The following is a 13110-nucleotide window of genomic DNA, read 5'->3' as shown; positions in this document are numbered from 1 at the left end:
TTCGCAGGAAAGACAATCACTCCATCTGCTTTAACTAATAGTTATACGTGGTGCAGGCTCAACACACTTAGGACACCCAACATTACAGGTGATTTATGCTGGGTGTCTGACTGGTATTCCACCATTTCTTCTTCGTCATCTTTTCTCCCCCTTGCTGCAAAAGTGAACCCAGTGCTGAATGAAAGAGTCAGGGAATAGGGGTGAGGGATCAAAACAAGATGTTGTGCCCGATATCCTCCTTATCAACCAATGATGTCAGTGGTTGCTAGGATGCTGGCAGCTGGTCTGCACAGCTCCCAAGGTTTTAATGTTCCACAATAAAACCTGTGACCTTGTGTATCAAAAAAGCAGGCTTTATCCATCTGCTGTCTTGTACATAATTTTTAGGCAATTTAGGGCAATTTTAAGGCATTTTTCCAAGGCACCCCTGAAGAACACAGAAGGCACCCCGGCATGCCTAGTCACCCTGGTTGAAAAAGGCTGGTCTAGAATAGCTAAGCTCCATACTCATCTCGTGGGTACATGAACCATTGATAGTGGAACTCACACTGCATATACAGTAGCCCCATGTTATACATATAAATCAATAAAAGGGTTATAGATAGTTAATGGCGAGTCAGTAAATCTGTCAAGCAGAATGCACACTGGTTTACGACCTGTTCAAGTTTCCACAGCAAAGTGAATCAGTTCATAAAATGGTGATAGCAAAATTCAATAAACTGATGTGGAGAGCTGTGACTTTAGACTATGTAATCAGCAAGGTCTAGTTTAATATCATGGGTACAAGTTGCTTTTCTCTAAAAGCACTTAATATATGAGTATTGATATCTACGCTGGTGAGCTATAACAGGAGTCTATACCTGGAACTCATCTGCCAACATTTGGAATTTACACACAGTACTTGCAATGTTGAGGACCCTACTGAGTGATTTATTCCATTAGGGAGCGTGGTTCTGATTTATTGCCTATTTGTAAATGATAAGAGTTTTCTGTCTGTAATACAATGGACTTTGTCTTGTCCGTCCCATGTGCGATTCAATGGCATTAAGAGATGTGAAAAGGGAGTTTTTATGATAAATGGTTATATCTAAAATGTATCAATCCCATTTTTTTTATAACTTTATAACATTTGTATACATATAGACAAGACAGTAAGAGAGAGATCCTCCAAGTGGCATATACAAAGCAGGGGCGGACTGATCATTTGGAAACTCGGGCACTGCCCGAGGGCCCGGGGTCAGTATTGGGCCCCATGAGATGCCCCTGGTACCTTTTTCATAGGCTTTTTTGAGTTTGGGCAAGGACACAGGGGCCCCATGATCCCCTATTGCCCGGGGGCCCCATGAGTTGTCAGTCCGCCCCTGATAAAAAGTGTACTACTTTTACATAAGGACAAAATAAGACAAAAGTTTTATTTCACGGCTATTCTACACAATACCTTAGGACTATGCTGCATGAATACATACGGAGTGACCCAGTGTTCCTATGGATGTTTTTTTCATGTCCTGACCAAGTCACTAGATTGCTTTAGGGCAGTCATTCTCAACCAATGTTTCTCAAGAGGTTGCAATGGGTTCCTTGAGCTGTTGTTAATCATTATACCAGTATTCCTATCGATGTTTTTTCATGTCCTGACCAAGTCTCTAGATTGCTTTATGGCAGTCATTCTCAACCAATGTTTCTCAAGAGGTTGCAAGGGGTTCCTTGAGCTGTCGTTATTCATTATACCAGTGTTCCTATGGATGTTTTTTCATGTCCTGACCAAGTCTCTATATTGCTTTAGGGCAGTCATTCTCAACCAAAGTTTCTCAAGAGGTTGCAAGGGGTTCCTTGAGCTGTCGTTATTCAATATACCAGTGTTCCTATGGATGTTTTTTCATGTCCTGACCAAGTCTCTATATTGCTTTAGGGCAGTCATTCTCAACCAAAGTTTCTCAAGAGGTTGCAAAGGGTTCCTTGAGCTGTTGTTAATCATTCTACCAATGTTCCTATGGATGTTTTTTCGTGTCCTGATCAAGTCACTAGATTGCTTTAGGGCAGTCATTCTCAACCAATGTTTCTCAAGAGGTTGCAAGGGGTTCCTTGAGCTGTTGTTAATCATTCTACCAGTGTTCCTATGGATGTTTTTTCATGTCCTGACCAAGTTACTAGATTGCTTTAGGGCAGTCATTCCCAACCAATGTTTCTCAAGAGGTTGCAAGGGGTTCCTTGAGCTGTTGTTATTCATTATACCAGTGTTCCTATGGATGTTTTTTCATGTCCTGACCAAGTCTCTAGATTGCTTTAGGGCAGTCATTCTCAACCAAAGTTTCTCAAGAGGTTGCAAAGGGTTCCTTGAGCTGTTGTTAATCATTCTACCAATGTTCCTATGGATGTTTTTTCGTGTCTTGATCAAGTCACTAGATTGATTTAGGGCAGTCATTCTCAACCAATGTTTCTCAAGAGGTTGCAAGGGGTTCCTTGAGCTGTTATTAATCATTATACCATCTGATAGTGTCTATATAGTTCCAGGTTCAATGCCATTTGGCTATCAGCATAACTGCTGGGGTGGCGATCTGACATCCACTGTTAGAGGGAACATTCTTCCCACTGATCATCAATGGACAAGTCATATCAAGGGTTTCCTGAGACCTAAAAAAGCAATAGTTCCTTTGGGCTAAAATGTGTTAGAAAATCTGCTTTAGGGTACCATTCAAAATAAGTTCATGCATGGTCTAGTACTCTGCACACATTACTGCAGTGCTGATTGATGCTTTGGTGCGGTACAGCCCACCTTTCTCCAAGTCTTGAGAAAGCCCTTTGGAAGAGCACACTATTGAAAGTATAGCAACCTATTAAAATAGCAAACATGGAGGGAAGGGAAAAACAAGTTTTACAAATCGCCGTTATTATGCTTAGTTAGTAAGTAGCAGAACCTGCATTTATCATCCCCAACAAATGGATGCAAACAGCTACAAAAATAGACTGCCTCGCTTATAGTGTAATCTGAAAGCAAGCCATCATGTAAAAAAACAAATATGTGCATTAAACACCTCTTTTTATTCTGATGCACCCTAAGTATTTGTTTTCCTGTTCCTACATACATCTATATACTGTCCATCCTCACTGAGCTATAAGCAGGTTACACTTTAAGCCCTTTATCAGATTAGGATTAAAGGAGGATCTTCCATCTGTGGCCTTCTATATTGCAGGACTGAGTGAGAGGGATCAGATATGAGAGGAGATAGAGCAGGGCCAGGCTCAGTGTTTCCTTGTCTGTGGCAGAACAAAACACTCAGATAAAGACATCACCATAACCATCTTAGAACCAAGTTATTTGAGCAATCAACGGGACAGCTTCTGACCGCTGAGTTCTGGTCTCTCTCTGGACGGGCAACACAGAGCTTCAAGGGCTACACCATCTGCTAAGTTTTCACATCAACATCTACTAGGGTACTTAGCTCCTCTGTGAAGTCCACTAAAACCATTCTGCTTGGTGGATCACCTCAAACGTTTCAATGGCTCAAGACATGACAGAGAAGGACCTTCTAAAGATGGAAGTAGAACAGTTAAGGAAGGAGATAAAGACAGAAAGAGCACTGGTAATTTTTCCCTTTTATCTCTTCTGTCTTTGCATTAGTTGTCTATGCATCGTGTCATCCTGCTGGCTTAAAATATAATTTTAACCATTTTTCGGGCTGTCTTGTGGGGATCCTAGTAATTACTCCAGGACACAAACTGTATCTGGCTCTCCTTTTAATGGACGTCACTCAGATATCTCATCTTAGAAATGTGCATCTGCTTGTTAGTTGAAAACCCTTTGGATTTTTATATTAATTTATCTGTCAAATTATTATTTGAGACCTGTTACTCACCTTTGGCCTGTAATTGACATCCCGAATGTGAAGTACTGTTCTACGTTGTCCTATTAGCTTGTAGCTGATGGGGTACTCTACAAATAGTCATGACTATTGGCTAGATTATGTAGTTTTTAAGAATATTCTGCCAGTACACTGTTATAGGTCCAACTAATATTCTGTAAAATGTAATATGCAGGTATTCAGGTACTCAGTGACGGCTAACACATTACCTGCGAAATGCTGATATATAACTACATCTATATACTCCTAAAGAATATAGAAGTTTGGCATTGTGATTACCAAACACCCAAATCTGCCACATTAAGTTAGTACACATATATGTCTATACCTTCTAAAGACAATCAGGCCCATATCTTAGTCAGACTTGGGGTGGTCAGTCATGAATAGTTACTGGTATGGCCTAGTAACTACTTATATATACACATATATCCTAGACAGTATACTCAATAATGATATCTTAACAAATGTAAATTTATATTGTGGTTTTCTTTTCCATTTTATGAAAAATTGTTGCAATCAGATGATTTTAATGACCATCATTTTTTTATATTTTTTGGCCTATTTTAACCTATTATTTGGCAGTACAGAGATTATTAGGTTAGGTGTAGTTAAAACATCTCACACTGGCATCAATTAATATCATTGATTATGTAGTTTTAGACCTAATCTGATGGTATTTACACAATGCTTAAGTGCAAAATAGCTCCTCGAATAGAATACACGGGGGGATTTGGACAATTTTTATTAGTATGCTTAGTGGTTTTGTTGGATATAGAGGTTTTGTTGGATACAGGAGGGTATGCAGGTGGGTATGGAAGGTTTGGTTGGATGAACATGGGTCAAGCTTAGGGTTATAAGAGTGGGGTTGGAATGCAATGAGAAAGCTGTTCTGACACTCTAATACTGGTGGTCAAATGCTTCAAATTATTTCTCTGAAGCTAAATAAGGACTAAATCAATCAATGATTGTACGTTTACTTTTGTCTTGCCCACCACATTCAGGCAACAAAGAGCCAGAAGCTGTTTCTGTCTCATAGAAGGGTACTGCATAGGATTCTCACTGTGTTTATTATGAGGGGCCGCAATGGTGGATACCAAGAATCCAACCTAAGTCCCATTTCAGTCCTTAGTAATCCCAGGAAATGTCCACCTTTAGACACCAAGTTGTTTCTTTTGGTACAGGTAGAGACTGCTGAGGTCTGAACAAATAATGGACCTTGCATGCGCTTTTTAGGTGAATCCATTGCTGGGAATCATGTCAATGAGCATTGACAGCTACATCCAGTTGTCATCTTGTATATCTCTCCATAGAAGAGTGATTAGACAAGGCCACATGAGTTGATGCCAATAAGAGCAAATCCTAAATGATAAAGAAGTGTAAACTGATGAGAAGTAAGCCAGCTTGCATGGAATAAGCTACTGAGGTGTTCAATGATTTTATTAAATAACATATGTTTTTTCATTTTCTATATATATACATAACAGGACACCTCCATGTTTTTCAAGACTTTTATGATTAGTACTTATCTTATCTTAACCATTGTCACCATCGCAGAAAATTTGGAAAATCTAACAGGTGGTAGCTAAAACCCCCAAATCTAAAGCTTCCCTACACTATCCAAAACTAAGAAAGGTTTTGACTGAACATATTTTGTAAATATTGATACTTTTAGCCAAAATTAACAATTTAGATAGATATAGAATCCACTACCAATCTATAGAGCCATTTAACATCAAGAGGTATACTGTAAGAATTATAATACATTGAGAATCTGATTTACTAACGGTTTCTTTTTCGGCAGACTTGGGGAAAAAAAAGTTCTGTTAATGATAGGTTCTTTGAAGGTTTCTCTCAAGAGTTAAATGACTTCTTTAGTAAATCACATTCTAGTATGTGCTGGCATAGTCTATAGAAGTTGGTAATTCATAGCAAAGTTCATTCATCGCTGTAATTGAAAAATTACTTTAACCCTAGTGTCATTATGAGTGTGTTAATATTGAACAGCAAAAAGTGAGCATTCTACATTAGTACAGAGTCGCAAAACCTTATATAGGAAAAGATGGATGAATACTTCTCATCCATAGATGCTTTATTAGATTATTGTAATCTTGGCCCCCATGTTTCTGGGAGTTGTATATCCCTTCATCAAAGCTTTAAAATGAGAAGATGAATCAATGATGTAATTATCATCAATAGTAACACATTCATTTCTGTGTTGGTTGGATATGACATTCTCAAAAAATGTACATAAAGCAGTCCTAGCAGCAGGGGCGGACTGACAACTCATGGGGCCCCCGGGAAATAAGGGATCATGGCGCCCCTGTGTCCTTGCCCAAACTCAAAAAAGCCTATGAAAAAGGTACCGGGGCATCTCATGGGGCCCCTCCTGACCCCGGGCCCTCGGGCAGTGCCCGAGTTTCCAAATGGTCAGTCCCCCCTGGCTAGCAGTCAAAGAGCATAACCACATTTACTTGGATGTCTTTCCCTGTAGCTTTACCAAAGCATGGCTAAAAATCAATAATAATTGAAGTGTGGCGATAGAGCCCATAGGAATAGGCCCACAGGTGCTCTTCCCACTGGATAGATCCCTAATGCCTAACCTTTAAGCTGGGCACCACATGTGGCCCTGTGACCCTAAAAGCCTCTGCATACCAGTCTGCAACTTGTGCATGCATGCAGTTTTTGGTCATCTCTTGCAGTATTTCTGCAATCTCGTCAGCTTTCTGTAGTATTACATTCACTGCATAATATGTGAGGCCCTTTGGTGATGTCAAGAGGCCTCTTATATCAAGAAAGTTGACCACCACTGGTCTAGACCTATAACTCCGGCCAAAAATGCACTTTGATTCCACTATACAGATTTTTTGGAACAGAAGTCTGATTCCAATTTATTTCATTCAAGGTTTCTAAGTCTGCACAAGAAATGAAGAGCTATGTTGAATCTCTAGCAACAGAAGATCCATTGCTGAAAGGAGTTCCAGAAGACAAGAATCCATTCAAAGAAAAAGGTGGATGTGAGATTTCCTGACACAATTCATTCCTTGAAGCCATACAAAGAACTTTACTTATCTTCCTTCTTTGTTGTGCATGATGTTAGACAATTCATTCTGGTATTTTTGTGCATCATAAAGGTTTACAATCCAAAAACTGTTTGCGACTGTTTATGACTTTGTAATATTTTAGTCATGTGTTTACTTACTACAGGTATACATAGGTATGTCTATGCAGATAGAGAGATAGACACAATTCCACTTCATTACAATGAAAGATACAAAGAACACTCACACTAGCAATGATATACTGGCATTTATATAAAATTTATATATTTTTTAAAAGCTGAACTTAGAACAAATAGGGGCAAATTAGATGCTATGAAAGTGTCTAAAAGCACATCAACTCAAGTAAATTGAAGTGGAACAGAACTTGATCTATGAAGCTTGTTTATGGTCAGATAATTTCTCCTGTGTGTGTAAATAAACTAAATGCAGGAGGTTTGTGTGAATATAGGCTTTGTGCGTGGCCTGAACGGTTATCAACAGGGGCGGACTGACCATTTGGAGGGCCCAGGTCAGTAGGGGGCCCCATGAGATGCCCCTGGTACCTTTTTCATAGGCTTTTTTGAGTTTGGACAAGGAAACAGGGGTCCCATGATCCCCTATTGCCCGGGGGCCCCATGAGTTGTCAGTCCACCCCTGGTTATCAAAGACAAAAATATTATTTAGTCACCAGCTGATAAATGCATTTTGGCAAACTCAAGTTTTCTCCAACTTACTTGCAATCCATTTTTGATAGAAATTCCCTTAGAAGACTGAAATCCCTGTAGGAGGACCACTTGGTTTGCATCAGGAATCCATCCACTAATCAAAGACACCCACTCCTGGGCTATGACTAGTGTCCTTTGTTAAAAACAACTCCTTCATGTGTCAGTACTCCACATCAAAGTTCCCAATTTTACCATGGAAAATCAATCTATCTATCAATCAAACTGGGCCAACGCCTGGATTGTAAAGTGTTCTTCTAAAATATACAAAAGAAGCCACCTAAGAGGTTTACGAATGTCAAAGAATCCATCTCAACAAGTTTCTGGTTTCCAAAATAAAAAGGTTTACAATTTAAAGATTGCTTGTGACTGTAAAAAAATACTATAAATATTATAGATAAATACTGTAGATAGATAGATAGATAGATAGATAGACAGACAGATAGACAGACAGATAGATAGATAGATAGATAGATAGATAGATAAACAGATGCACAGGTCAGCATGTCATACAGCATGTCAGAGATTATATGGCCTTTCTCTTGCTCACCCCTCCTACATACAGAGGATTGTAGAATTCCTCTTGCTAATCACCCACTTAAGTCGGCCTTCTCAGGCTAAGTCCTTATACGCAGATATTAAAATACACGTCAAAGTAATCTTGTCATGGCGTCTTTACTGACCTGTCACAGGCTTCTAGATTTGTCTCAGTTCCTACATGTGCTAAGGAGTCTTAGCTCAGCGTAATACAACATAAACATTCATATTTCTGAAAAGTGAATTCTACGAAAAGAACTAAATACACAAATTCAACACATATAAGGAGGATTTGTATTTCTGTCCATCCAGTGCTAAGATATATACAGCCCTGCCATATAGCATAGGTTGGTTTCTGAGACTGAGTTTTGGCTTATGTGCATACTTTTTTGTTTGCATCTGAGCTGTTCTTCTCCATAATGACAACTGACTCAATGGGAATGCAAAAGAAAAATAAAATAGCAAACTAAAAAGCACCTGCAAAAAACATCTTGATCAACTGAAAGGCAAACTGAAGCAGGTCAAACAACTAAGAAGTACCATAGATAATTCTGCATTTGTTTCTGATTGGTTTCTATGCAGAAGGGAGTCTGATTTTGGACTCTCCAGCTTTAGTAAATAAACCCCATGATGTCTGAAAATTTAAAAGTGTCTGACATTGGCCAGTGGTTCTCAAAGTCCTGTAACACTGTTTTGCAATGCTCTTCAGAAGTGTACAAGGCTGTTTTCCTTAGATGGTCCTGGATGCTATCATCTGATTGCATAATCTACTAGGCTTCGGTTGCCTGATACAGAAAGGCAACCCAGACCAGGAAATTACTACTAGATTATAAAGTGGAAAGGGTTGCGGTGTAAAGAATTGTGACAAAGTGTGGCTCGCACTTCTAGATTATGAAGTGGTTATAGTGTAATGTTTTTTGGCAGCTCCAGATTGTAGCTGATACCTGCTGCCATGCGGAGCTGCACTGCTCAGCCACTGTATAATATTTGTGGCTATTGTCTCTCAAATAATACACTAAACTTTCTATTGTAAGATAAAACCTGCCTCTTCTCTCTCTCTATCTTGTATTATGGCCCTACCAAACTGTTTACATACTGTCCAGCTACTGAACAATATTTGTGGCTATTGTCTCTCTGATAATACACTAATTTTTATTGGGAGATAAAACCTGTCTTGTCTTTTTCTATTTGCTAGCAGACTCTACAACGTATTAGAGGCATGGTGACTCTTTTGAAGATAACAAGTTTATAAAAAACGAAGAAAGAAAGTGAAAATTGTATTTTTTTACACACACAGTTGTCACTTAATATGTTATTTTTCACACATTCTGTAAAAAAAAAGGGATATTTCCCACACACAGCACGGGCACACTTAGAATTGCACCCCAAAACACATTCTGCTATTCCTCCTCAGTATGGAGATACTGGCATGGTGGTGATCAGGGCCACTGTTTTTGGTTTCACTGACTGTAGTGACATTGGCACAAGTGTAGCAGAAATCAGGAAAACTGTTGCTTGCTTACACTAGTCTGGTGACACTGGGACTTGTGTGGTGATCACTCAGTAACAGTGTTACTGACATACTCTGGTCTGGTGAAACTGGGGCTGGTGTGGAAGTGATCAGTAACACTGTTGCTGGCATACATTGGTCTGGTGACACTGGTATTGGTAGGTGTTACTTTGTAATGAAATGTGTCCACTAATAATTACAGTTAGTTTGGTCTGATTGCTCTTTAATTCTAAATCAATTTGTCTACTCTGGACCTATAAGCAAAGAAAATAAAATATCAAATTGTGATCTGTTGCTACAGTAAAAAAAAAACCAAATATATATGTATTTTTATTTGCCCCTTATAATAATCTGGATGGTGCTAGAATAAGGGAAGAAAGTATATACATGTAAAATTCCACAGCTGTGCTATTCCACTCCAGATGAGCATGGGTATTCCAATCCAAGAGCCCAATAAAAGGAATGTATAGTTGTTATTTTGTTATATGTTGAAAAAAAGAAGAAAGACATTTACTGATCAATAGCCAACATCCCCATAATTGCAAGATAAACGAAGAAAGAGAGACCCCCCTATAAGACTTTGGACTTTAAGGACATAAATATATAACAAAAAATTGTAAAAAGTACAAACTCTTTATTATGTAAAATTTTCACATGTAGACATACCATATAACAGATCATCCAAAATCATGTACAGCATCACCATCAGAATATTGATTTCGTGATAAAGATACCTAGTATGATTATGCTTGATTAGCCATTTAAAAATATTGTGACATCACCATCAACACATATTATTACAGCTAAGTAAACAAAGGGTGCAGCGCTAAAAGATCATATACACAGTAAATAATAACATATATATGGTTGTTCAGTCCGTGACTATGTGTGCTCATTAGTATCAGATACAACTACATATAACACACCATAATGCATAAATCCAGTGAAAAAAAGAAGAAAAGTCCACACATGTATAAATATCTGTGTTGTTGCATTGCAACTGCTTATACACGTGAGTATACAGTCCACAATATCCCAGTAGATGTGGTGAAGAAGAGATCACAAAGATCCTATTAGTAAATGCAAAATGTGATGGTGTCCAAACTGATAAAAGACTGCACACTCACCAGATGCACAATCAGTATGGGCATGTAAGAGATAACCCCACTTGAGGTAAAATCGGGATTCCCTCTGAGGTATGGTCTGGTCTGCCACTGTATCTCTGCTCACTCAGTAAACCGGTATGGCACTCACTTCCTTGACCGTAGCTGTGCAGGTGGCGGGAAGCTCACAAAGAGCCCTAGGAAATAAAGGGAGGTCAAATAGCGTGATACTGCTATTACTGTAGCAAACTTTATTAACCAGCAAGAATGAGAAATGTAAATAACAGCTACTGACCAGATATGGATCCAAGATGGCCGCCGGGACCCGCATGGTGCTGGCAGCGTGACATCACTGCACTGTAGCTCCTCTCTGACGCGTTTCGTGCAACCGCACGTATTCATAGGGGGTATGCATACGTGATAGCCACAGAAGTCACTGACATGTATGTGCCTTTATTGGGTTAATCACATCACACATTTGGGAATATCATCAATTCCCCTTATTTGGGGATTTTCTATCATTGTACGTCGTTTTTACGTTTATATTCATACCTATTGTTATCCATTTACTTTCTTCAGCGCTGCATATCACTGTTATTATTTGCCCTTATAATTTCTGTTTTAAGGGAATCTGTCATGTTAGAATGATGGAAGCCGCCAAGGTTCAATGTTGCATACAAAGTTATAGAGATAACAAACTCTGACACTTTTATATTCATTTACAGCATGCTTGTTTCTGGTGTGTGACTTAAATAGACCATCAACTAGAATATTCAAAAGAAAGCCAGCAATGGCACTAATCTAACGTCACTTTAGGCCACACCCTGACATAGATCTGAATTCCAGTCTTAGGTAAGGTGTTGAGTAGGGTAGACTTACAACATCTCTTATTTCTGACTTCACTTATTTTGGGCAAAAGGATTACCACTAGTCATCCAACGACACTGAGATCATTTCAGTTCATTGTTCTTCACTATATTATGATTATTGTTCAATGATATTTTAGTATTGGTAGAGAAGAAAAATCCGGTCGGCCAAAAACTTGGACCAATAGGAGCATCTGTGTATGTTTGTGTATGTATATACTTGTGTGAGTATTTCAGTATCGGCTATGATCAAGCGCTGACGGTGGCATGAAACACGTTGGCTGGAGTGCTATGTTCCCTCTTTTGTATATTGTGGAGTGTCTATTTTGAACATGTCCAAATAAAGGTGACTGTATCGGATGTGCGGCCAACTGCATTTTTCTTCTCTACCATGATGTCTGCTACGAACGGGTCCTGCACCTGTTAGTGTGCAGTGGAGGTGATAGAGGTGGAGACCAGCTTTGGGCGGTGGTTACTCTTTGATATTTTAGTATTGTTCCTTTTGAGCATGATGCTCTCTCTGTTACCCATTCTTGGTTTTATCTTCATTACCGTCAAATTTTCTATGGACCAGTACTTGGCTTAAATTCCAATTTCAATTCGACAATCGTCAATAGCACGCTTACATGACCCAGGACGGGGTAAGTATAGGCATTGCTGTATTTGCACAATGGACCACAATGAGGCCAAGAAATATTTGTACGATGGCTTCACATGACTGAAGAGGTGTTGAGCAATAGGCATGTACGATTCGTATTGTTACAAATCGAAATTCAGCCCAAATTTTTGCTAGGGTGTATCTGAATCTCCGAATCACAATTGCAATAAATTTCAATTAATTCAAAATACATTCTAATGAAAACAACAAATTCATTTGTATTCATACGTTGCATTTGTTGGTGACTTCAAAAGGTTTTGTTCAAAATTTCAATAATATGTGTCACACTCTGCATTGTTATGTCTGGCCAAAGCCAAAGCTGCAAAACAGCAAAGTCGCAAGGAAGTCGCATTGAAATCACAAGCGAGTCCCAAGGCATCCAAGTCGAATTGAATGGTAGATGGTAAATGGTATCTGCCACCAATTTTCCTTTCAAGGCCCCCAACCATAATTACACCACCTAGGGGTTTTACCAATGTGTTCACTATGATTCCAATGTCTACCTTTTCATGATCTAATTGATCTCAATAAAATATTTGCATCCACTATTAATTGTGAATATTTACTCCGCATAGGATTCGTAATATACCGTCTATTTTGACAGGTCTGTTCTTGTCAGCTGCTAACTTTATTTTATAATCCAAAATGTTACCGTTTTCCCCAGAATAGAAATACAGTAGGGATCCTCCAACAAGGACATTTGTTCTGTGGACAAATGTCAAAAGGAGGAATTTTCATCTTTGTTGAGATTTCCTCTAACTTCCAGTTCTACCTCCACAGACTACAAAAAGGAATCTGACAGGAGTTTTACGCCAT

At 38.9% G+C, this 13110-nt stretch overlaps 1 protein-coding gene across 1 annotated transcript; it reads left to right on the top strand.

The window, feature by feature from the left end:
• The first annotated feature begins 3194 nt into the window (after positions 1-3194).
• On the top strand, positions 3195-7007 carry GNGT2 (G protein subunit gamma transducin 2). Its single transcript, XM_089674734.1, has 2 exons — positions 3195-3581; positions 6763-7007. The coding sequence occupies exons 1-2, from the start codon at positions 3498-3500 to the stop codon at positions 6886-6888; spliced, it is 210 nt and encodes a 69-aa protein (XP_089530860.1). The 5' UTR covers positions 3195-3497; the 3' UTR covers positions 6889-7007.
• The last annotated feature ends 6103 nt before the right edge of the window (positions 7008-13110 follow it).

Source organism: Staurois parvus, unplaced genomic scaffold, assembly GCF_062004578.1.
Source record: "Staurois parvus isolate SC_StPar_1 unplaced genomic scaffold, SC_StPar_1.0 ptg000151l, whole genome shotgun sequence".
Lineage (NCBI taxonomy): Eukaryota > Metazoa > Chordata > Amphibia > Anura > Ranidae > Staurois > Staurois parvus.
This window is presented reverse-complemented; position numbering and strand designations above follow the sequence as displayed.